This window comes from Rhinoderma darwinii, chromosome 8, assembly GCF_050947455.1.
Source record: "Rhinoderma darwinii isolate aRhiDar2 chromosome 8, aRhiDar2.hap1, whole genome shotgun sequence".
In the NCBI taxonomy this organism is placed as follows: Eukaryota; Metazoa; Chordata; class Amphibia; order Anura; family Rhinodermatidae; genus Rhinoderma; species Rhinoderma darwinii.
This window is the reverse complement of record NC_134694.1, coordinates 23,578,773-23,606,178: the sequence shown is the minus strand read 5'-3', so window position 1 is coordinate 23,606,178 and position 27,406 is coordinate 23,578,773. Positions and strand designations below refer to the sequence as shown.

At 40.6% G+C, this 27,406-nt stretch overlaps 1 protein-coding gene across 1 annotated transcript in view; it reads left to right on the top strand.

Moving 5' to 3' along the window:
- Window positions 1-27,406, top strand: part of ADGRD2 (adhesion G protein-coupled receptor D2) — a 198,456-nt gene that overhangs the window by 79,966 nt on the left and 91,084 nt on the right. The window contains exons 15-19 of the mRNA XM_075834574.1: window positions 289-442; window positions 2,924-3,057; window positions 8,675-8,790; window positions 11,847-11,967; window positions 22,081-22,122. Coding sequence (XP_075690689.1) covers window positions 289-442; window positions 2,924-3,057; window positions 8,675-8,790; window positions 11,847-11,967; window positions 22,081-22,122 — 567 coding nt within the window. The remainder of the gene's footprint in view (window positions 1-288; window positions 443-2,923; window positions 3,058-8,674; window positions 8,791-11,846; window positions 11,968-22,080; window positions 22,123-27,406) is intronic.

The following is a 27,406-nucleotide window of genomic DNA, read 5'->3' as shown; positions in this document are numbered from 1 at the left end:
AGCCTAACATTTCAGCCTTTTATGTTTGAGGTTTATTTTCTTCGTATAATTGTAACTGTAATTATTGACTACACTAGTATGTCTTGACAGGCTTTGGTTAGGTCTGTGAAGTAGTTACACAGTATTCATTAATTTTCTATTATGCAATTTTAAGTCATTCATAATCTTTTTTTTTTAACTTAATATGTGTCTGAGTGCTCTGTGTGTTCCCATATCTTTTAATTCCTATGCACTGTATTGCATGCTCTTGTCTTATGTTCAATAATATTTTTGTATCTTCTCTATTAGGTTGCATGTGTAACAGTTACAGCGTGTCTTCACCTATTTTTTATGGCGGCCTTTGCATGGATGTTGGTTGAAGGTCTATTATTATGGAGTAAAGTTGTTGCAGTTAACATGAGCGAAGATAAAAGGATGAAATTTTACTACATCACTGGATGGGGTGAGTTTTTTTTTTAATTCAACTTTTAATTAATGAAGACCACTTCTCTATATACACCCCACTACGACTTATGGACATCATAGAGGAGGATCCCCTGCTCCGGACTCCCAATAAACATAAACTGTGTGTCTATGTATATATATATATATATATATATATATATATATATATATATATATACATATGTTAGCGCCTGCCGTGTGTCTCTGTATTCTCTTCTTACTGGTAATACATTAGTCACGGTAGAGGAGCTGAGTAACTCTTTGTTTGTAGGATTCCCTGTAAGTGCGGCTCCTGCTCTGCTAGTTTTTGAGCTGTCGATGTAATACATAGATGATCATTCATATGAATGTTTGACATATAATACTACATTTCTGGCTTGCTGCTTCTTTTTGTCTAGGGTACTGAGAGCCAATGGCGGCTCCTATCTGAAACTGATTCTTCCTGGTGAAACAACACCTTTAATCATGGAATCTACACAATATCATGTATTAAGGGGGCTGTCCAAGAGATAGTAAATCATGTTTAATAGGCAAAGCAACTATTAAAATACAAAATCCCTTCACTCTAGTGCGCTAGGCGTAGTAAACAAATGCTATTATCCCATAACCAAGGTTAACATATATGGGCATCTTGACGGGTAGGACAGGCCATAGATTGCCTTATCTTATAGGTCCATTTAGTTCCCATCCATCAGCACTTTAACATTTACACACACACGCACGTATGTAGGTCAAAGAAAAACCAAAAATGTGACGTAACTGGGCTTGTATTTCAGGGAAGAGCTGTCAATCACAGTACCTCAGTTAGAGCCCCACCCACAGTGAGTTGCTAGGCAGTTTAAACAATGGGATCTTTAACCGTAGTTTCTTTTTTTGTTATACTATGCAATGAAATAATGTATTTTTTCACATGTCTTTACCTTGTGGAAAACCTCTTTTAATGATTCCCATACCTACTATGTATTTCTATAATGCTGTGTATGTACCAGTAGTCCTTTTGTGCGTTCTAAAAGCAATAAATACTGGAATACTGGTAGTGTGATCTTTTTAGTGTGTTTAGTTACATAGTTGATAAGATTGAAAAAAAGGACACTGGTCCATTAAGTCCAAAATATAATGCTACTAGTTGATTGCAAGTCTAGTAGTTGATGGACATGCCATGTAAACAGTTTACTGGAAATCTGACAGCAGGTTCATGTTTGCCGAGGTTATTTCTGTATAGGGTTAGACTTGTCAATCAATCTGTATCTGGTGGAGAAAAGCCAGGGGGGAGCCACCCATCAGACGAATCTCTGAGCCAAACACTTATTAAAATGATGTTTTCTCTGAAACACTGCAGTTCTTCAGAGTAAAACACAGTTCAGTGTAGGGAGGCAACTTACTCCTATTTCATGCTGCCCAATGTAGTCTTAAAGAGCATTTTCACCAAAAATGGCAATATCTCAGTACATCAGAAGTAAGAATAACAGTTTAATTGTTCATTTTTATATTCAGTAGCCTTGATATTTTCAAAAAAGGGACAACATACTTCATCAGCATACTCAAAAACTATTGCTGGAAAAATAAAAATCTTACAAAAACATTCGCAAATTTATAATGATGTGATAAATATCACTCAATGGCTGAAGATTAGCCCAAAATAGTCACAATTGAATAGTGGAATAATTCTTTCAATGTATAAGTTTTCTCTAGATTCAGTAGCATTAAATTATTACATTTCTTTTTTTTTACTGAGCTGAAGACTATAGATATTCACTTTCATCTTGTTATAAGTATTCTGACTAAGATTCGATTTATAGGTATGGTTAACGGTGGAATATCAAGTGTTGATCCCAGGGACCAGGAAAATTCAATAGCATATACTACAACAGGACATTGCTAATATTACATTCCTCCCCATTTGTAATAGAATAGCAGAAAACATTTAGATTGGGGCTTGGTTGATGGTTCATCATGATGCCTAAACGGGGTTGACCCACCAGAGTTCTAGAGGATGCTCCGGTGTGCCAAGACAAATATAATGGGGTCCCAAAGGCCTACCAGAAGACAACCCAATTTAAAGCATACTTTGGAGTCAATCACTTTCCACTACGGTCTTGGTGGATTCAAAAACAATGATAACAACAAAAAATACAGTACTACTAAAAGTGGAATTTGGACGTGTTCTGTATAGATTGACAGTGCACCCTCAGAATGATATCCTCTAGTGGGCCCAAGGAACCTCCGCCCACCACTGCCTTTGACACTCTAAAGCTTTTTACGACAAACCAGATTAACTGTATTTCAATTATATAAATAACATACTAAATAAAAAAGTAAAACAGAGGTTCACCCTTTCACACTTTCTAAATCGGTTATTTAAATAATTTATGTATAAAAATCCACTTACTGTACAATACAATGTAGTGTTTATTGTTCCATAAGACATAGAAAGGGATCATTCTGACTGTTATTAATGGATCTCTCCTCTATTTTCCAGGCCTGCCAGTCATTATTGTAAGCGTGACCTTGGCAACCTCTTTTAATAAGTATTTGGCAGATAGTCACTGCTGGCTGAATGTTCATAGTGACATAATCTGGGCATTTGTGGGACCTGTTCTCTTCATACTAACGGTATGTGTGTGTATTCAAGAAGTATACCATTTCGATTCCAATTTCAGAACCAAGGCCAAAATGTACTAATTTGTATTTTTTTTGAATTTTTATAATGAATACAAAAAAAAATATCTACTTTTATTTTTGTATCTCCTTTTATGTGAAAGTTATGCTTGTTATTGCATACAATATCCGTTAAAACATCACAATTTAGGTTTGTACTCTTTGTTCGAGAAGAACAAAAATTATTTTCACCTATTCTAAAGAACATATGTGTACTCACAATTTGTTATATAAAACTAAAATTAAGCTTACAATAGAAGCATAGTAACTGCTAAAGTGAATGGAAAAGAAAGGGGTCTGTTCAAACATTTACTAATTTTTTGCCTCTAGGAACCATTGTGGCATTGTTGTTGTTTGTACTCCTGTTTTTCATCTTTACCACTTGAGTTTTGCATTTCTTAAAATTAAATTGCATCTTTTGTATTAGCTTCTTTTGAGTGACTAGCCAACCCCATTACAAACTAGTGTCCAGGATTCAGTGAGATAGTCCTACGAAACCGTCACGTACACTTTATGTATGCTTAGAAAAATCATTAGGAAATCAATAATAGATCCCGTTAGCTAGATGGAATTTTCCAGTGCTGATCTCCCATAGTAGGGGATGGCACAGGAAGAATTAGCTACATATTAGTAGGCGCTGATTGGCTGCTCAAATGTAAGTTCCTGTTTATTTAATAGACATAGACTACAAATTGTTGTATTGTGGGGGAATATTGTTGCCACATTTTGTATGGGCATTTCTGTGTGATTATTTATAGTAAAAAAAAAAGGGAAAATTGTTACTTTCTCAACAAAATCTGCAGCGTATCAATTCACACGAGGCTTTTCTTATGCTTGAGAAAGACCTCATGTGGCTTGAAATGTGTATATTTGGTGAATAAAACAAAATTCACAAAGTGGAGTACTGTAATTTTTTTCTACACTGCATTATTACAAGACCATAAACCTCGAATTTTAAACTGTCTTGCATTGATATCACCAGAATTACTTCAACTTACTCCCCCAAAGGGATAGATTCTCATAATAAATGTAAAAAATTTTCTTAAAACAATTACCTCAATGAGAAATGAAATTGTAATACTTAAAGGGGTATTCCGGTTAGAACAAGTTACCCCCTATCCGTAGGGTAAGGGATAACTTGCTGATCGGTGGGTGTCCGACAGCTGGGACCCTCACCATTTACGTGAAAGGGGAGCCCGAAGTTGCCCGAACCCCAAGTTTAAACCGAGCAACAGGTCGCTCATGTGCACTGCCGCTCCATTCATTCTCTATGGTAGCGCCGGAAAAAGACAAACACTGCATTCGGCTATCTCCGGAGCTCCCATAGAGAATGAATGGAGCGACAGTGCGCATTAGCGACCTGCCGCTCGGTTCAAACTTGGGGTTCGGGCAACTTTGGGGTCTCTGTTCTTGAAAACGGTGAGGGTCCGAGCTGTCGGACACCCACCCATCAGCAAGTTACCCCTTACCATACAGATAGGGGATAACTTGTTGTAACCGGAATACCCCTTTAATGCAACATCTTAGTTATAACATGATTTATTTTTTTCTAAGCTGTTTGGGACTGTCTTAGGCTAGTAGTTTATGATTTTGTAAATAGTTATATACAATATTTATATCGACAGTTTTGTGGTACACAGAAAATTCTGTGCAAGATATAGAAAACTAACAGAGGACCCCAGGTCTGCCTTTAGTGAATGCCTGCTAGGCCATGCCAGAGGCAGTTTGAGGGTATGTTCACACGCAGTGTTTTCAGACATAATTCGGGCGTTTTACGCCTCGAATTACGCTTGAAAAAAGGCCCTAATACGCCTACAAACATCTGCCCATTGCTTTCAATGGGTTTTACGATGTTCTGTTCCCACAAGGTGTTACTATACGCGTCACTGTCAAAAGACGGTGCGTAAAAAGACGCCTGCGAAAAAGAAGTGCATGTCACTTCTTGGGACGTTTTTGGAGACTCCATTGAAAAACAGTTCCAATAACGTCCGTAAAATACGCCGCGAAAAACGAGAGTTACTACAAAACCGTCTGAAAATCAGGAGCTGTTTTTGCCTGAAAACAGCTCCGTATTTTCAGAAGTTTTTGGTTACTGCGTGTGAACATACCCTTACACTGACAGGCAATAATACACAGCAATACAAAAGTATTTCAGTGTATTATAACAGCGATCAAATGATTGCACAGGGAAGTCCCCTAGTGGGACTGAAGAAATAGTTTAAAAAAAGCTTAATAAAGTTAATAAATAAAAATCACAAGTAAAAAAAAAAGAAAAAACGCACTTTTTCCCCTTACAAAATGCTTTTTTTTATGAAAAAAAGAAAAAGTTATACATATTTGGTATTGCTGCGTCCGTAACGACCCCAACTATAAAATTATTACGTTATTACAACTGAATGTGAACTGTGTAAAAAAAAAAAAAAGAAGTTCTGCTAGAATTGCTGTTTTCTGTTCGTCCTGCCTTCAATTTTTTTTTGGGATCAAAAAGTCGTATATACTCCGAAATGGTACCAATAAAAAACGACAAGTCATCCCGCAAAAAAAGAGCCGTCATACAGCTATGTCAGCAGTAAAGTAAAAACGTTGTGGCGACACATAATTTTGAAAAAAAAAAAAACGATATCAATTTGGTATCACCGCAATCATAACGATCCACTGAATAAAGTTGTTATTTATACCACACGGCAAACTGTGTAAATTTAAGTCGCAAAAAAGAATGGCAACATTTATGTGTTTTTTTTCATTAGCCCCCAAAAAAGTTGATAAAAGTTAAATAATAAATTATATGTACCCCAAAATGGTTCTACTACAAAATACAACTTGTCCCGCAAAAAAAGTCCTTGTATAGCTATGTCGATGGAAAAATAAAAAAGTTATAGCTCTTAGAATGTGACGATGGAAAAACTTAAAAAATTGCTTGGTCATTAAGGTGTAAAATACCTTCGGTATTAAGGGGTTAAGGATCACACACAGTTTTTGTCTCTGTATGTTTAGTCCAAAACAGGAGTGGGCACAACAAAAAGAGATGCATCAGTCTTTTCTTTATAAATATCCTTCTTTTTGGATCCACTTCTGGCCTGGGTTTAAAAAAACTGCACCAATACTGCATATGTGACCATCGTCAAAGATATACAGGTGACCTTTTAAACAGATTTTAAAGGGAACCTGTCACATTGAACATGATGCCTGATCTGTGATCAGATTTTTATAGAGCAGGGATAAGAAGATGGATATATAGTTCTGTAAGAAAAGATTCAGTATAAATTATAATATATTGTAATTTATCAATTATAATTTATTGATCAAAATCCATGCTCCTTCTGGCCTTACTTAGAAGTCTGTTGGGCGGTCCTACACAGTGATTGACAGCAATCTGTGTATTTTCAACTCTTCCTACCTTTATACAAAGCCATTGTTTAGCAATGTCACAGGGTCATAATGTCATTTACATTCTATTGTAGTGTCTTACACATATTTTATGTCTGAATAATTACTGTAGGATGCTAGCACATTGTGTGTTTAAATGCATCAAGAGGTGGTCCACCGGTTTTGTCCTTGACTTATAAGGATGGATTGACCTAATAAGAAGCTGCTTTATTTGTGGCAACATCTTTAGTTACAATAGTGCCTTGTTATTAACAAAGAACTAGTTATAGACATGAGATATTCTTTATGTCTCAAGAATAAGAGGAATAATGCGTAGCTTGAACCTATAGTACGCATGAATTCATTTTTTTCTTATTTCCCTTATAATTCTAAATTACCTTATGTATTCGAAGCTAAGCCGTATACGTCATTAATTTTTGTAAAATTAATATTGACTAAAGATCTTTCATCCCGTGACTGAAATGGCTAATGCTTGTTGTTGGGTTATGCCGAACACGTATGTTACTTCTCTGAAATAGGGATAGATGAGCAGCTGCCGGACAACTCTGGTGTCATGTATCTTAGGGAAAACTGTAAGGCCCCATGCACGCAAATGTGTTTTTGTAGCCGCAAGTCACGCGCAAATCTGTGGGTGAATTGCGGTCCCATTAATTTCTATGGGCCCATGCACACGACCGTGGTTTCCACGGTCCATGCATTGCCCGGAAGCCCTGACTGCAAAAAGATAGGACATGTCTTATTATGGCCACATTTTGCGGTCCGGGCTCATTGAAAAGAATGTACACGGCCATGTGCACGGCCCGTGATTTGCGGGCGGCCGGCGGATGACACTCTGTGGACATCCGAGTCGCAAATCACAGGCCATGCACACCACTATGGTCGTGTGCATGAGCCCTAAGAGCTCATGCATACAACAGTATTACATGCATACAACTTCTGAATTGTACCTAGCCGTAATATATTACCAATAAAAGTCTATGCTGTACTTTACAGAGGCATAAAGAGGTTTTTTAATGTAGGATTCCATATAAAGTCAACATAAAAATTTGTGATATAGATGCTGCTAGAGAATATCTTTTGCAATACAATGCTATATGAAATGAAGGACTCCATACAGCGACACGCTGAGTGCCTACAGCTCCATTGTCTGTCAAATTGGGCTGGATTGTCTGACAATATAATGTGTATAAGGCTCTCTCTAATGTACACCAATGGCAGGTCCCGAGAGAAGGCAGGATCAGGCATGTTGAATTTCAAAATGCCGGATTCATTGTTCCCGCAGGGGATAAGCTGGGGCCAGATGCAGTTTATTCCCCATTTGCCCATTGAAACAAACATGCATGTTCGTCCCAGTGGGCATGTTTATATATCAGTCGGGAGATATGGCTGTCGACTAAACGTTCATTCGGCCAACAGCTGCTTCACGTGTAAAGCTATCTTAAGATCAGACAAAAAAAAATTAATTGGTCTGGTAATAATCCAAATTTCGTGGATTTTGTTCAAATTATCAGCATCCCGTCAGCAAATTTTGGATGCCTATAGGCATCTTTCGTCTTGTAGGTATGTGTAAAGACCATATAGAACTGGGGGGAAAATTTTTGGGGAAAGGTTTCAATTAAAGTTAGTAATTCCCTTAGTTTATTAATGTAACTGCCGTGGAATAGCAGGATTCTTAAAGGTGGTGTCCACAATAGTGACTGCGAATTTCCCCCCTCGTCACCCGATAATACTTACTTTGCCAACATGGAAATACTTTCCAGCTAGCACGCATCCTTATGGATTGTACTAATAGTTTAGTTTTCTAAAGGTCAATAGACAGAGAATGTTGCCATGATGTGTCAAACGAATGGGAGAAGAAAATTGTCCCATTTCAATATACCTCTAACTAAAATGTGTTATTACCAACATCACTCAATAACTGTATGAATATAAAGTTATCACTGGTATTTGATCTTGTATGTGGTGTTCTTGAATAGACTACAGACATGGTCCTTTATCTCTTACATGGTCCGTGAAATGATCCCTACTATATAAAAATAAAGAACCCCTTTAATTGCTTATCTGTAGATAACATATTTTAACTGATGAAATTTTGAATTTTAAATTCTATTATTTGATCTGGTGATATTTCCATATTACCAAAAACTTCATTGTTTAATGATTTCACATTCCTCTTCCTTTATAGGTCAATACATTTGTTCTGTTTCGAGTTGTGATGGTTACAATATCGAGTGCTCGTAGACGGTCTAAGATGCTGACCCCTAACTGCAGCTTAGAGAAGCAGATTGGCATCCAGGTCTGGTGAGTGGTCACAAGAATCTTTGCTCAAATTTGTGTAGAATGAAAATACATATGTAGCCATCTTTATCTGGACTCTTAACCCATTAACTACACAGTGGCAAGAAACTTTAACTTAACTTTTTCAATGGCTGTTCAATGGCTTTTGTTGTGTAATATCACACTGCAGCAAGTTATCAGAGTCAAGCTAAACTTGGCTACATCTGTACATCCCTGTTGCCCCAATGCCTTAATGGATCAAAGTCAATGTCAGGACTGAATTATAGGAGGAGAGCACATGCCTTTGGGCCTCCACCACCTTATTGATTTAGGGGCACTCCAACACCCTCCTTTTCTGATGACCGTTCAGTCATCCTATTGAGTCGTGGGGAGGTGGCCATGCATGCATGGGGTTCTTACATTTCAAGTCTGAGAGTCGCTGACTTGGATGTTTGCATTACTCTCATAGACTTCAGAGCTATGTAAACCTTTGAAGGCATTTTTTCCCCATAAATCAATGTTTTATAAACAAGCTTTTAAATAAGTTTTCAATTGGGTTTTATTTAAAAAAAAAAAAAAAACATTTTTGAGATACAGCGTCTATGTATCCTGGATGCAAAGAAGCTGCATCTTGAGGTAACAGCCGAATCAGTCAGGTCAGCAGGATTCAACTTGGATATGATCGATAATAGCTGCGTCCCACGGAGGACCAACGCTCACCGAAGCAGGCAGTCCCTCTGACTGGACTGTTTCGTCTGTAATCCAGGATACATAGAAGCTGTATCTCAAAAAGTATAAACATTGACTTATAATGAAAAGCGGCCTTTAAGTGGTATGAGCCATGTGCATGCTCACCCACTTTCCTATATGTGGCTGCTATAGAGGGTCAGGTGTGGTTTAGATCCTAGAGGTGCAATATGGGCTCGCACCAAAGAATTTGCCAAGGGTCCTTCACCAACCATAATCCAGCCCTGGTCAATGTAACCATGTTATCCTCTTACCTGCATGTATTGGACATTGCTGTAGGTTATAAATTTGTTCTAAACTGTGTAGGCATTATTACTGCTCACACTTTGGAAAAGCAACATTTTAATTGTTTCGAACCCTGTAATACTGATTTTTTTTATGTAAATGACCCCCAAGAAAACAAAAGACCATTAACCCCTTAAAGACCATGTCCATTTTGGCCTTAATGAACAGGCTTTATTTTTTTTTTTTTTCATAGTTGCATTCCAAGTGTCATAACCATTTTTTTTTCCGTCAACATAGCCGTATACAAGCCTGTTTTTTGCAGAATGATTTTAAGTTTTGACTGGCTTAATTTTTGGGTACAGATAATATTTTGGTTAACTTTTATTAACTTTGTTTTGAAGGAAATGGAAAAATACTGCTATTCCTGCATTGTTTATCGTTCATTATGCGGCGTAAATAACGTTACATTTATTCTATGAGACGGGAAAGTTATGCCAATACCAAATATGTATACGTTTTCTTGTTTTACTACTTGTACACAATAAAAACACTGTTAAACAAAAATTATTTGTTTTTGCCTCACCACATTCAAAGAGCCATAACTTTTGTATTTTTTCTTCAATGTAACCATATGTGGGCTTGATTGATTGTTTTGCGTGGAAAGATGTAGTTTTCATAGGTACTATTTTGGGGTACAAGGGGCTTGATTTAACTTTTATTCCACCATTATTTTCTGCTCTTTTTGTGCACAGTGTTCACCATGTTAACTTCATTGTTTGGGTCATTACAATCGCGGCGATTTGTGTATTTTATTTATTTACACTTTTACATAATAAACCATTCGTTTGTACTAAAAATTGTTTTATTTTATTTTTACAATTACAATTGTTTTAATATACTTTTATTTAATTTTCTTTTTAGTCCCACTAGGGAACTTCACAATGCGATCTTCTGATTGCTGATATAATGCTTTGGTATACTCAGTATACCAAAGGATTACTACCTGTCAGTTTAAAACCGACAGGCAGTCTATTAGTACGTCCCTCTGGCATGGTCTAATAGGCATACAGTCATGGCAGGTCTCGTATATGTTAAATTCTTTGTATACTTTTGTACTTCTCTCCAACTATGCTTTAGCTGAGCCCTCCTTGTCTGCTGATGGTTGAGAGAGGGAGCCCCCTCACTCTGTCAATCCACTTAAATGCTGTGAACGCTTTTGACCATGGCATTTAAGGTGTTAAATGGCTGGGATTGGAGTTTTCTCCAATCCCGACAGTTGCAGCGGGAGCCCGGCAGTCAGTCACAGCTGGTGTACCGTGGCCCCCCATGCAGTAGTTAGGCCCCCCATGCAGTAGTTAGGCCCCCATGCAGTAGGTAGGCCCCCCTCATGCAGAAGGTAGGCCCCCATGCAGAAGGTAGGCCCGCATACAGTAGTTAGGGGCCCCATGCAGTAGTTAGGGGCCCCATGTAGTAGTTAGGCTCCCCATGCAGTAGTTAGGCACCCCATGCAGTAGTTAGGCCCCCCACGCAGTAGTTAGGCCCCCCACGCAGTAGTTAATGATCCTTTCTTTTTTGTGCCAATGAAAAAAAAGCTATTGACACTCACCATACCGCGTTCCCACGACGAGATGCTGGATCTTCTGTCTGCTGCCAGGTGCAGGCGGCCTGATTCAGTGATGTCATTACGTTGCTTTCTTCTATCTGCTGCCCGGTGCAGGCGGCATTATTCAGTGACGTCATTACGTTGCCTGCATTGGGATATCAAAATGGCTCTCTGCTTCGCCACAGTAAGTGTCACTTGCCTGGGGCTTCTGGCGGGTCACCCTGTGTGTTAGGTGCTGCCCCAGCAATTAGCTGTTCTCTTCCACTAACTAATCATTCGGTGGACCAGTCCAAGCCTAAACATGAGCATATGAGTGCCACAAAAAAAAATACACTCAAAATGATTTCTGATGTTATAAAATGTCATTCTCACGAAAGTTTCAAATACATTTGATTTGTCTTTTTTAGTCATTGACGTCTTCTTTTTCATCTATTACATATCAATAGCATGTCTCATAACACAATACCTTTATGTAAAACATGTGCTCATTTTATTTCTTCTGCAGGGCCACTGCAAAACCTATCATTGTTCTCCTTCCTGTCCTGGGACTGACTTGGCTGTGTGGTGTTTTGGTGCATATAAGCGTAATTTGGGCATACATTTTTATTTTCCTAAATGCATTTCAGGTATGAGACTTTTTTTTTTTTACTGTGTAAAATACCAAAATTGTTGTCATTGTTTTTTTGCTTTTTTCCCCAGTATAGTGGCACTCTTGTCTAAACTCCATGTTTGGTATTGCAGATCAACTAGATCAATTCGATAATTCTAATATGGCATTAAAGAGGTTGTCAGGAATTAGAATCAAATAGAATCAATATATGTAAATTGGTCTGAGCTGCAGTTACGGAGAAAACCCATGGGCAAGTGTGCTGCTGTGTCTGGGGGAAAAAAAAGCAGATTCTGTTGTTTCTAATCCTTGACAGTCCTGTTAATTTTCCAATGTATGTAGGGTTCCTTAAAGTGTACCTGTCACGGACACAGGGTATGTGGACCCACTAGGCCGCTCCGCCGTAGCGGGGAGGCAGCTGACCAGGTCACAGTCTATGCGGAAGTCAATGGCAGACAGTAATGCTTGGGTACCTGAAATAGTCCGGACGGTGGCTGTGGCTTCAGCGCGGATGGAGGCAGATGCGGCAGGTGGCGCCAGACGTGGCGGGCATTATCCGATGAAGCGGAAGACACTTGACGTGGCAGATGACACTTGGCGTGGCAGAAGACACTTGGCGTGGAAGATGACACTTGGCGTGGCAGATGACACTTGACGTGGCAGGTGGCACTTGACGTGGCAGGTGGCACTTGACGTGGCAGGTGGCACTTGACGTGGCAGGTGACACTTCAACGCTGGTAGGCACAGCAACAATACGGAATACAGGAACGGTAACAGGGCACGGGTAACAGCTGGAACGGGAGACACTAAGGGACCATTGCGAGACAGACTGGGAAAGACTAACAACGCTCAGGCAAGGATTAGAAGGCCAGGGACCTTCTTATAGACCAGGAAATCGTGGCAGTTGATAGTGATGACGATTTCCTAATTGCGAGCGCTGGCCCTTTAAGGCCGGGCGCGAGCGTGCGCGCGCACCCTACGGGACCCAGCCGAACGGGGCGGAAGTGAGCGCTGGCATCTCCTAGGAGGGAGACGGAGACCAGCGCTCACAGATCCATGGCTGCGGGCGTCGGGAGGTGAGTAAACCCGACGTCCCGCGGCCATGGACGCTACAGTACCTATCATTACCCCCCTCAAAAAAAAAAAAGATAAGAATGTTTACCGTGTTAAAACTGGTGCAATAAATCCTGTGTGGTTTTTTTTTTTTTACTTTATCTCCCCATTTTTCTGTTTTCACCCTGTCCACGCACAGTTAGCTCCTCGCAAAATTATTGTAGCTGCATGGCTGAGGGGCGGAATCTCTCTCCATGTCCGTCATGTAATGGCGCCGATGCCCTATGCCCTAAATTCACAGAAATTATTGTGGCAGCATTGAGCGTACTGGCTGAGCAGACAGTGCTTTGGTAGGCCCACGGAAGTGTGCACGCCGAGGAGAGTAGAATATCCGTATCCACTGTTGCCAGTATGGTATACGAATTTTGCAAAGCCATAGCCAACCGAGGTTTTGTTTACTTTGAAAATTCCAGCTATCAATGGGGGATAGCGAGTAAAAGAAAGTATATATGTATATATATATATATATATATATATATATATGTATATGTATATATACATATATATATATTTATTTGCACACATGCAAGAAAACATCTGCTTTGTTCTGTATTGCACTTAACATTTTGGTTTCTAATTTATTTTTTTCCTTTCTTATTTTCTTTACTTTGTAAGTGAATAGACTGATGTAAAACAGCCTGTGTCTGCTGATGGATCTATAGGGCCAGTGTAGGAGTGTTTCTAATATTATTATATCAAAGAATTCACATTCCTGCCTTTATCTAATATAATATATAGAGCAACTCCAAAGTTCGATTTTTACTAGAGAAAGGTTTTAAAAAAATCATATTTTTATGAAAAGATTTTTCAAGTTACAAAAAGAGAAAGGAACGAATCTATTTGACAAAATATGCATACACTGACAATGAGAATAACACAATCGTATAAACCATCAATGAGCAAAACAATGCACTAAAAAATAGGATTCCAATCAATGGAAAGCAGACAACAATGTAACATATAAAATATATAATCTCAATAAAACATTTATTAAGTGGCACATACATCATTAGAAATAAAAAGGCAATACATATAATAGAAGTGCTGCATAGAATAAAGAAAAGAAAAAAGAAAGGAGGGAGGGATACTGGAAGGGGAAGGGGAGGAATCAGGGCAGTTGAAAGGGATTTTCAACGTTTAAAATAACTATGTACTACTAACACCACTTATAAAACATTAACGTAAATGTCCACCCTTCAACATCGTTTTGGTTTTTTAATCGAAACAGGTTAAAAATTGTATGCTGATTAATTTCTTAATATATCTTTATAGTGCTTGAAGCTCTGTTTTTCTGATACTGAGCTCCAAAACCCCCTGCATAAACATAGATATAAAACATAGCATGCTGGTTTCCAGCATCCACCACTAGGGGGAGCTTAGAAGATAACTGCATACTGTATATGTTAAACAATAATAACTCAGTATGCTGTAAGATCCTCAGGCAGCCAGCATGTCATCTATAAATATGCCCCGCAGCGAATTTGGAGCTCTGTATCAGAAAAATGAAGCACTAACCACTATAAAGATATATTGAGAAATTAATCTGCACACTATTATGGACCCAAAAACAACATGATAATAAAAGGTGGAAATTCACTTTAAGGTTCGAAATTATCTGGGAACAAGATGGTTTAAATTTCATTCCAGATGCCTTGATAACCACATTCAGCAGCTGTGACAACCCTCCATCCCCCTCATGGAGATCTTGGCTGCTATTCCAAAAGAGAGCAGTGTGGGAGCAGCCAGTGTTTCTTTTGAAGGACGGGGAGTTTATGGCTCTGCTGAATCTTACCCTGCATGTCTACTAGGATGGGCACTATATAGCGTTGATGAGATGCATTACTTTCTGAGGTGCAGCTGATTTATTTGTCAGGAAAAGAAAAAGCATGTATTGTAAATCAGGAGAGAGGAGAGACTGTTTTCCTGTGAGAATGTAATTAATCTGTGGTGCATGTCTCAGTACTGACCTATACAGGTCTCTATGTGTATACTGTCCTACTCAGTCTGATTGCCCTTTAGTATAAAGAGGCACATAGTTGAGTCTTTCAACAAGGCAAACATTTTTGAGAATTTACTTATTTTGCCTGACATTTACCCAAAATAATCTGTAAGTAGAACTTAAAGCTCTCAATGAAGGGTTTAATGAAAAATCTTTAACAGTACCCCACAATCTACTATGTACCATTTATAATGCTGGTGTCTTCTTATGAGGCAGATGGAGCATTTGGGTCCTCTGGCACCAGATACATCTACCCCCCCCCCTATAGCTACTCTCCTGTCTGTAGGTTTAGAATTAGCACAGGAGGGGAAATAAGGTTAAAGGGGTTATCCGGGGATCAAAAATAAATAAATAAAAACACCACAAATATGTCTGAAACACATTTATACACTACTGCAACGACTCTGCCTGCCCAAAATCACATATCCGCAATACTCACCACTAGGGCCGGTCTTAGGGGTGTGCAACCTGTGCCATTGCATAGGACGCATCACTCCGGCAGCTGGAAGGGGTCGCTGAATCTGCAACGCTGTGGACGGGGATTCTGAACTCAAGAGTTGTCCCTGATGTCACTGTCCATGTATGGACAGAGATATCAAGCGCTCCATCCAGGAGCGGAATCCCCGGCCACAGGGGGATTCTGCTTCTCCAGGGAGCTACAGTGGCGCTATCTACAGGAAGGGGGTGCTACCTACAAGGGGGCTGTGTGGCACTTTCTAAAAGGGGGCTGTGTGGCACTACCTACAAGGGGGCTGTGTGGCACTACCTTCAAGGGGGAATCTGTGAGTGGGGGGCTGATGGTCATTTTACTGTGAGTGGCGGGCTAATGGTCACTCTATTGTAAGTGGCGGGCTGATGGTCTTCAAGTGGTTTCCACCTCTGACCTCCAATTAAAATTAATAGGAGGCAGAAAATACCTGCGGCGCTCGTTTGGAGAGCTTTTTTGCCTGCGTCTTTTACATTCGTTTCAACGGCTTAAAGAAAAAACCCCCCAAAAAAACCCGTCAAATAACACTGTCGGTTCAAAATCTGCCTCAAAATTCCTGAAGGAATGGCATGGCCCACATGGGGGAGGTGGGGGGCTGTATGGCACTGTCTACAAAGAGGAGGTGGGAGATTATGGCACTGTCTACAGGGAGGCTGTATGCCACAATCTACAGGGAGCACTATCTACAAGGGGGGGGGGGGCTGTGTGTGGCAACCAGGGGAGTGGGGCACTATACAGTGTGGAGGCCACTAAGCGGACATTATACTGTGTAGGGGTACTACAGGGGGCATAATACTGTGTGAGCACAATTAGAGAATAAATTATTGTGTCCTTGAAGGGGTTATAATATATTAACAAATATTATTATTATACTGTATGGGGATCACTAAAGGGGCAATATACTGTGTGTGGGGCACTGAATAGGGCATTATACTGTGGGGGGTATGATACTTTTTTATGGGGCATTTTTTTTATGATGGGGTGGGGCACTGAAAGATAATTTCGCATGGGGTGCCATCTATCCTAAAGCCAGTCCTGCTCACCACTTCCCGATGTAGCCGCTTAAAAAACTTTCAGGTAGGCAGGACAAGTCGTTTCAGCGTGCTCTGGAAACTACAGTTCCTGTCATGCCCTTCTTTTCCTTTTAGACCTATGTCCCGCTGGTGCCGGTAAATGCCTACCCGAGATAGCGCTAACAAAGAAGTGGGCTGGTTTACTTCCTCGGTGTCATCACATTGCCAGCCCCCTAGCGGTCACATGCTTTGATAACACGCCAACACAATGGAAGAAGGAGATTGCTATCGGTCACATGGGTATGTGTTGGCGTGTCATCAAAGCTGTGTCATAAATCCCTGTGCCATGCTCCACCCCCTCAGCCCTGCACTTGGCATAACCCTGTATCAGTTTTACCTGAAGCGTTCCTTTTAAATTTACTCGCATGCCGTTGGCAATCAAATTGCGATATTCATAAAACTGCATGTAAATTTGAATTTAGAAATTCCTGTTCACTGAAAGGTGACATATGGGTGCTCTGATTGCTTTTATTTAGATAATTGTGGCAAAATGCCCTTCGTGTGTTGTTCTAGTGTATATGATAAAAGTTAATGGTTTTATCATGATATTGGAATTTTAATGGCAGTAAGTTTTTTTTTTTATTTCAATAGATTTTTTATTTTAGCAAAAGATGCTACGTTACAGAAGAACTTATAAAACAAAAGGTTCAAGTATGTCTCGTACATATGCCGGTGAACAGCATATAAACAGATACCATACATCACTGTGTACAATATAGCAAAACAATACCCTAGGTCAGGTTTAAAGAGGTCTAGGTTTTACAATAGTTTGCAAAAGAGGGCATTCAGATTTTGTGTAGAGGTTCAGCGTATTTAGAGTATTTCTAGCACTCCCAATTTAAGTAAGAATTTGTCCCAATTATGCTGAATAAGTGCTATCATTGACTCATACCTATAGTTATTATTAAATGTCCTAATAGAATCAGGTAGTGATACAATTTCTGATGATTTCAATCTTTGAGCAATAGTTGAATTAGTTGCAGTCAAAATACGACATAGGACTACACTCTGTGTAGTGGGATAAGTGTCTATTCCTAGCCTCAGGAGACTTCGTTTTGAGGGTGTTAGAATACAGATGCGGAAAGGGAGTGAATAGATTTCCAAAGCGCAAGTAGTAAGGGACATTCCCAAAAAGGGTGAGGAGCGTTCCTGCACTCTTTCCAAAATTGTCCTGATGAACTAGTAAACATTTTTGCAAGCTAATATGTGGTATTGTACTATTGAAATAAAATCTTGAAATACGCGTTGACGATTGGAGCAGGTCCAGCTTTTTAAAGCAGTATAATATGCTACAGACCATTGATGGGCTGAGAAGGGTTTATCCGGGAAGTGAATTTTTTTTAGTAGGGACTCCAAATGAAATAAACAAAAAAAAGCAATACTTACCTATCCTTGCCCCAGATGATCTGGCGCTGAGGCTCCGGTGGCACTCTCAGTGGTTGTTTACATGCACATATGGAGACCACCATTGCCTTGATTGATCCAGACCCTCAAATGTATTTTCATGTCATGGCTTCAAAGCCACCATTGGGTGCTTATTCGCCCAAATAAAGTTGTTTATTTGTGTGTGTAGTTGACATAAAATATATTTTGAGATAGGAATAGCTAAAGTTCTCAAGCGATATAGAAGCTTGGACAGGATTATCATTATGTAAAAGACAATTTTCCCGCACCAGCAATCTTAAATTTAGCGAAGTGTTTAAGTTCCACTTGCGTTAGGGAGATCAGAGGTTTAAAATTATGGTGCACCAATAGCTTAGTTGGAAAGTAAGGTCGATACTCCAGTATGTAATGTATTTGTCTTGCCAGGAGAAGGGGAAAGCTAACAAAATATTTTGTCAGGTCTCCTGTAAAATAGTAAGGCCCAAAATCCATGATTTGGATTTATTGATTTTATATGATAGAGAACTAAATAAATAGAGGGTATCATAAGTGCCCAATAGAGACTTGATTGGGTTACCTACGCCGAATATAACGTAGTCTGCGAATAAACCTATGGGGTGGGTAGAATGAGTTTTTACCACCTCTGATAGGGGCTCCAGTATCAAAACAAAACTTAGCATAGAGGACAGACATCCCTCTCTCAGGGGGTCTCAGGACATTGTATGCAGCACAGCACACAACGAGGTCATGGGCTGCGTCGCACATACTGTAATATCCTGACACTGCCCGATATCAGGACCTTGCGTGCACCGTGGCGCAGATATTTGCTGGGGCTTGATGTGGCAGCCTGAGAGGATTCGGGGCAGGCCCTGTTTAAAATCTAGTTCCATAGTTTACTTGCATATAGTCTTATAGTGCCCACATAGAGACAAATAGTGACCAGACAGTGTCATCCTTTGCCTAGTTAAACAGCACATACAGTACCCAATTAGTGCCTACAGTGCCCAATTACTCCATAAAACACAGCAATACCCCTTACAGGGCCAATTAAAGCTTAGATGTCTGAATCCAGAAGGTACCACCAGCTCTCAAGACCATTAGGGACATGGCAGGATGATGAAGGGGACGTCTAGGACAGTACCCAGACTGATCCTGAGAGAATGTAAAAAGTATTAAAGAGGGTATTATTATTTTAATGAATGTAAATTAGAAACTTAGTTGCTTTCTAGTAAAATGGCCAGTTATGGCCAAGGCAAAACAAAAAAACAAAATAATCCCAGACAACCCATTTAAAACTTGCTATTAAATCACATCACACTTTTAATGTACATAATCTATAATACGCAATTACATATTTATGTAGAAATAGATTGACACTGTCAATAAACATAATATTCTACTGTAGATGTAGAGAAATAGCTCAGTGAAGTGTGCACATAGGTCAGTACAATGTACAGTTTCAAATTCTTGTCTGAATGTATTTTTCCACCTATAACTTAGTCACAGGAAACATAGGATATGTACAGGATGAAGTTGTGTGACTCTTTAGTAAGTGTCCAATGTGTTTACTAAATGAAAAAAGGTCAAAGAAACAGGTGCAGTAAGCCGTGCATTAGAGATAATGTTGATCAGATAAATCCACTTAAAAAATTATCATGTTATACAGTCGAAAGCAAAGGTCGATGAAGGGTTGGCTTTAAGTAACAGAGAAAGAAAACTAATGTACAAACCAAGAATATTCACTGAATTCCCCTGTATTGATGTAAGAACAGTGTCAACACAGAATAATGTTAAAACATGAATAATTTTTTTTCTACCTGCACTTACAACGGTAAAATAACAAAAAAGGGCTCTTGACATTAATGAAATACAATAGGGCAGATTTACGATTGTAGTTGCACCATAAAAGTTAGACAAATTTATTATTGATTTGTGCCAAACAGGGTCTAGAAAAGTTGGCATTGCTAAGCAGAAGGGGGATGTGGCTTAAAAGGCGCCGATGTGCACCAACATTTTGGGCACAAAAGCTTGTAAACTAAGCCAACCAAGAGATGGTATATGAAAGTGTGTCTAACATGTCTGGAAAGATGCACCAAATTTATATGCCATAAAAGTATGATAGATGCAGATCCCAGCCCTGGGACCCACATCTATCTCAAGAATGAGGGTCCCCAGACCCATCCCCCCCTGGTGAGGCAGCCGCTGCCCATCACTGCCAGGTCAATGCTCAGTAGAGACTCAGTGTGACCCCCGGTTTTGAGATCAGTGCGGGTCCCAGAGCTTTTGTGAATATTGTGTGAATATGCCATAAATGCCAAAGATGGGAATACCCTTTAAAGTCTATGCAAGCAAAGTCGTCTGCGAATTGCGATCCGCAACCAAAAATCCAGCCGGTTTTGGATTTTTTATGTTTTATCGCGGTCTCGTTAAGTCGTGGTCTAAAAAGCCCTGACATGTCACGGAGGCACATGACTTACATTAAAGTCTATGCAAGCAAAGCCGCATGCGACTTGCGATTAGCAATTAAAAATGCAGCATGTTTGGATTTATTTAACTATGTGTTCTAATGCGACTACATTTACAATCATTACTTACGATGACTCATTGCGATCTTCATGACGTGCAACCAAAGTCGCAGTGTAGCACTTAGCCCTTGTTACAATGGAAACGAACAAGGGGATCCTTGACCAAATAAAGCGTATTATTCATCTTGTCAACTGACTAGATTAAAGTTGCATTTTGGAAGTATCATGAGAAGACCCAGCTCATTGGAGAAGACATATATTCTCAAAAGTGTTGAAGAGAGAGAGGAAAAGAAGGACCACCAATAGGATGGATGGATACTATAACAGGTGACATTAAAGACCAAACAAAGCCTGAAACCTCAATACAGGATAGCACTTTCTGGGAAAAAAAATCTCTTTATATGGTCTCCAAGTTTTAAAGCCAACTTGACAAAAATATTTATTAGAAAGGTAGAACATTACATGTGCTCTTAACTTTAGTATGGTTTACGTAAACCTGTAAAGCGCCTTGCCTAAAAAGGTTACTCTAGTTTGTTGTTATTTACATAAAATGTTCTTCAAGTAGAAGAGCTATAAGGGAACCTACATAAAGATGCTCAGCATATCCTCAGCCTGTCTTCTCCATAGGATGAATTCTAAAAATGCTAGATAAGATTATGGCTGAGACAAGTCAGTCAACCTGATCTTCATTCAAAGTGAATGGAAAGTTTTCTCATTTTCTAGTGTTCCATGTTTGTAGCACCCCACCACATCCTCTTCTGACCAGTTTGCCATCACTTTGGTTAAATATTTAGATTACCATATGTGTGTTCTTCCTCTAGTAAGAGCTAATTTACATTATGCAAAATTTCTAGTAGTCGTTTTGCTAATGAAGGAGTAAAGTTCTATTGCCGAAATGCGTTTAGCCCAATTCAAGTGGCACCTCTGAAGATTTTGGGACCTATAGTTAACATGTGCCAAAAAACAACTACGGAACATCTGATTCCAGGCACAGCAAATGCAAAAATCAGTGATTGGACCAGGATATGTGGCTGCAGCTGAGGTTGATGACCCAACGTGCTGCAAGTCTCAAACATACGGTGCAAGTGCTAAATACGGACGCACTTTACTTTAAATAACAAAACAAAAACAACCCTGTGCTTCATAGCACCAAGAAGCTAGGTCAGACAACTCCTGCTCTTTGAAGTTTTTTTTTTTACTGTGTGTATAGTATATTGAATTACATTTCAGTTCAACAAAAACAGTTATCATCAACATTCATTATTAAATATTATTTGTGGACTGGGTTTTGTAAGTTTTTGTGTATATTTAATGTAGCCCCAGAATAAAAAATGTTTTTATATTAGGATGACTGTAACTTGCACATGGCTGATATTTAATGTTGGATATGCTAGTTCCTTAGATAAATGTAGTAATGTTTTAGAATCTTTGTCATTACTCCGGTTTTCTGTCAATGTAATAAATATTGATAATAAAAAAAATCTGAATCCTAATTTTATAGCGATTCATTTTTTGTAAGAAAAAAATCTTACTCTATTTTTCTTTCTTACAGGGGCTGTATATTTTCTTGGTCTATGCTATTTATAACAGTGAGGTAAGGTTATCATTCACAAAATCTATTTTATTTATGTTATGTCCACATTTTTTTGTTTCTTTTTTCTAAGGCGCTTTAATTTGTTTCTTTTAAGAAGAACAACCGAAAGTGTTTATAGCATAGTAGTACTTTTAAAATCTGTTCTAATAATATGGAGATACAGCTTGTCCTAAATGAGGCAACATTAGACACTGTCAGAGCTAAGACAAGGGGTAGGTAGAGTAGCTGGCCACCTCGGTGTGAACAATTTATGGACTAATAATAAAACATTTCTTAGTAGAGCCAATTGGATGCTGTTTGTGATAATGCTGTAGGTCTGAGGGGTCGGATAAACGCTAGATTTTGCTGCAATTAAATAAATCATTGTCCAACCGACAGCTATTATGCTGAACTTCAGGGACTAAAGGTTAGGGACCCATTGTAAAACATGTCATGGGCACCAAGAGCTTGTCCCAGCACTAGGCACTACTATAACAACATGGCAATCAATCAATAGGTAGATTGAGATCAGATCTTGTCTCTTCTATAAAGATTCAACATGTAAATAGGTGGAATCCAGCCTGCATAAGCCAAATTATTTTCGGGAGTAAAATAGCAATGCCGGAAACCATTGTGTTAGGCCTCATGCACACGACCGTAAAAACTCCCGTTATTACGGGTCGTAATTACGTCCCCTAATAACGGGCTGATAGACTTCTATTGGCGACGGGTGCCTTCCCGTTTTCTCACGGGAAGGTGCCCGTGCCGTTAAAAAAGATAGAACATGTCCTATTTCAGGCCGTAATAACGGCACGGACAGTCCATAGAAGTCTATGGAGCTCTCGTAATGACGGGTGGCTACATGTGTGCACCCGTCATTACGGCAGCGTTGCTAAGCGACGTCAGTAAATAGTCACTGTCCAGGGAGCTGAAAGAGTTAACTGATCGGCAGTAACTCTTTCAGCACCCTGGACAGTGACTACCGATCAGTATAAACCTGTAAAAAATAAAAATAAAAGACGTTCATACTTACCGACAACTTCCTGCTTCCTCCAGTCCGGTCTCCCGCCCGTTGCCTTGGTGACGCGTCTCTCTCGACATCCGGCCCGACGTCCTGGATGACGTTTCAGGCCATGTGACCGCTGCAGCCAATCACAGGTCAATCACAGGCTGCAGCGGTCACATGGACTGCCGCGTCATCCAGGGATGTCGGGCTGGATGTGAAGAGAGGGACGCGTCACCAAGACAACGGCCGGGTAAGTATGAATTTCTTTAACTTTTATTACAGAAAAGGCTGTCCCTTCTCTCTATTCTGCACTGATAGAGAGAAGGGGCTGCCGATTAGTGCAGTGCTATTTTGCCGCCAAAAACGTGCTCGTAAATACGGGTGGAATACGTGTGACACCGGACCCATATTTACGAGCACGGGTTCGTAAATACTGGTGCAAAACGGGTGGAATACGTGTGACACCGGACCCGTATTTACGCCAGTATTTACGGATGGGAAAAAATACGGTCGTGTGCATGAGGCCTTAAAGGCAGATTAGATGCTATAGGTGATCTAAGAAGATTTAGTTAAGAATCAGATCTAATTTAGGAAAGTGTAGGACAGATTTTGATGAATCTAAAAGATAGCTACTAGGAAATATAAACAATTGGCACCAGTTTTAACGTAGTTTGTGTGTTCTTGCATGCTACTGGGGAGATGGCTCCTTGCAGAGCAGGCATTGTCTTGTTGGCTATACTGTAATGCAAATGAATGGTAGATTTCTTTAATCTCTGCCTAACCTTGTCTTCATCACCGCTTGGTAAATGACTTTAAATTGAATTACTCTTCTATATAGTCAGAGAGGTTGTGAGCTCTTTATGTCTGGAATCATGGCATTGTCATCACTTGCTACATATTTTAAGTGTGAAAAAAATAGCTTGAACAGAATAACAACTTATATACATTTTTTATAAATACTTAGTGAATGTCTTGCCTTAAAGGGAGTCTGTCACCAGAATGTTCGTATTAAACTAGTAACAGTGAGGAGACCAACCTGTTTCGAGCATTTATTTTCTTTTTCTGCTTACTGCCTCCTTTGTAGAGAAATATGTTTTATTAAGTTTATGCTAATGAGCATCTAGGTGCAATACTTCGCTCCTCAGTTTAACCCCCCTCCCTCCCTTCTTACATTGATTGACAGGGGCCAGGCAGCGTAATCGGCGCGTTCATGCCTGGCCCTGTACTATCTGTAACGCGCGCTCGTCCCTGCTCTTCACTCTGCGCATGCGCAGTACGATCTTTCCATTCCACGTTCTAATCTGCAGTATTGCGCATGCGCAGCGCCCCTGCTCTTTGGCACATGCGCAGTACTGCTGATTGGAACGTCGAGCAGAAAGATCTGAGGGGGCGGCGGCGCCACTGAAACCACCGCCACCCCCTCCTGCACTTTAATTGTACCTGCGTCTTTCAACGAAGCAAGCAGCGCGATTACTTCTTTGCATTGTTGCAAGGTGCTGATTGACAGGGCAAGTCATTCTGCCTTGCCAATTAACGCTTTTCAACGACGCAAGCGGCACGATGATGTAATCGCGTCACTTACATCTATGAAAGGCGCTGATTGGCAGGGCAGAATGAGTTGCCTTGTCAATCAGCGCCTTTCAACGACGCAAGTGGCGCGATTACGTTATTGCGCCTCTTGAGACATTAAACCCCAGCAGAAGAGAGCAGGTCTGCATTGCCACCGGACATTGTGGGAATGGGATTAAAGAGGCTCTGTCACCAGATTTTGCAACCCCTATCTCCTATTGCAGCAGATCGGCGCTGCAATGTAGATTACAGTAACGTTTTTATTTTTAAAAAACTAGCATTTTTGGCCAAGTTATGACCATTTTTGTATTTATGCAAATGAGGCTTGCAAAAGTCCAAGTGGGCGTGTTTAAAGTAAAAGTCCAACTGGCCGTGTATTATGTGTGTTACATCTGGGCGTGTTTACTTCTTTTACTAGCTGGGCGTTCTGACGAGAAGTATCATCCACTTCTCTTCAGAACGCCCAGCTTCTGGCAGTGCAGACACACAGCGTGTTCTCGAGAGATCACGCTGTGTCGTCACTCACAGGTCCTGCATCGTGTCAGACGAGCGAGGACACCGGCACCAGAGGCTACAGATGATTCTGCAGCAGCATCGGCGTTTGCAGGTAAGTCAATGTAGCTACTTACCTGCAAACGCTGATGCTGCTGCAGAATCAACTGTAGCCTCTGGTGCCGATGTGGCCCGACACAATGCAGGACCTGGGGCAGGAAGTGAGTGACGTCACAGCGTGAGCTCTCGAGAACACGCTGTGTGTCTGCACTGCCAGAAGCTGGGCGTTCTGAAGAGAAGTGGATGATACTTCTCGTCAGAACGCCCAGCTAGTAAAAGTAGTAAAAACGCCCCGATGTACGCACATAATACACGCCCAGTTGGACTTTTACTTTAAACACGCCCACTTGGACTTTTGCAAGCCTCATTTGCATAAATAGAAAAATGGTCATAACTTGGCCAAAAATGCTAGTTTTTTAAAAACAAAAACGTTACTGTAATCTACATTGCAGCGCCTATCTGCTGCAATAGCAGATAGGGGTTGCAAAATCTGGTGACAGAGCCTCTTTAAGGTGAGTATGTTAAAAAAAAAAAAAAAAATTCCTGGAGAAAATGTGAGCGCCATTATCTACAGGGGTCAGCGCTATCTACAGGGGGGCTATATGTGGAGCACTATAGGGGAGCTATATGTGAGGCACTATATACAGGGGTGGGCTATATGTGGAGCACTTTTTATAGTGGAGATATATGTAGGGCACTATCTACAGGGGCGGGCTATATCTACAGGGGGCTATATACAGGGGTGGGCTATATGTGGAGCACTATATATATATATATATATATATATATATATATATATATACACATTGTCACCCTGGATTGTTGTGAGCGGATAAGGGGGCTATAAGGCTATATTCACAAGACGTGAAAAAAACGGCAGTTATCAATGGATCAACTGTCAGTTTTCATGGCTGTTTCGCGTCAATGTGTCTCAAAATTTGAATCCATTTCCCGACCGTCTGACTGTTTTTCACCGCCATTTGCCATCCATTTTTCATGTACGTTAAAAAAAAATTATTAATTTTATTCGTTAGGGTTTTTTTGTCGCAGCCACCTGAAAACACCACAGTGCCCATGTAGATTGTGATGCATTACCACTGTTAATAGTGCCATATTACCCACTGTATTAAGTGCCAGAGCCCACATAGTGCCATAGTGCCCACTATAAATAGTGCCACAGTGCCCACAAATGCCCATGTAGATAGCGCCACAGTGCCCATGTAAATAGTGCCACACCCCCTGTATATAGCACCCCCTGTATATAGCACCACACCCCTTGTAGACAACACCACACACCCTAAAGACAGCACCAACCCCTGCAGATAGCGCCACTCCCTGTAGATAGCACCATCCCCCCTGTAGATAGCACCATCCCCCCTGCAGATAGCACCATCCCCCCTGCCGATAGTGCCATCCCCTGCCAATAGCACCACCCCCTGCAGATAGCGCCACCCCCTGCAGATTGCACCATCCCTCCTGTAGATAGCACCACCCCCTGTAGATAGCGCCACCCCATGTATATAGAAACATCCCCTCTGTAGATAGTGCCACTTCCCCTGTAGATAGTGCCACTCCCCCTGTATGTATCAGTACCCCCCCATAATTGGCACCCCCTTCCTGTAAATGGCACGACTGTAGCTCCCTGTAGGAGCGGGATCTTTCTGGCTGGGGATTCCGCTCCTAGAGGAAGCCCCTGATGTCTCTGTCCATATATGGACAGTGATGTTAGGGACTAACTCTAAAAACGGAACCCCCTGCCTCGGCGTCGGCAGCGCTGTGGCCGGGGATTCCACTCCAGGAGTAGCCTCTGATGTCACTGTCCATATATGGATAGTGTTGCCAGGGGCTTTTCCAGTAGCGGAATCCCCGGCACAGAGCAATCTGACACCGGGAAATCCTCTCCTAGAGCGAGCCGCTGATGTCACTGGCCATCTACGGATAGTGACGCCAGGGGCTTCTCCAGTAGCGGTCAGAGTGTCGGCCGAGGATTCCGCTCCTCGAGAGAGAGCCTCTGACGTCACTGTCCAAATGGACAGTGACATTAGGGGTAATCTCTAGAAGCGGAATCCACGGCACATAGCTATGTGACACCGGGGATTCCGCTCCTAGAGAGAGCCGCTGACATCACTGTCCATATATGGCTAGTGATGCCAGGGCCTTCTCCAGTAGCGGAATCCC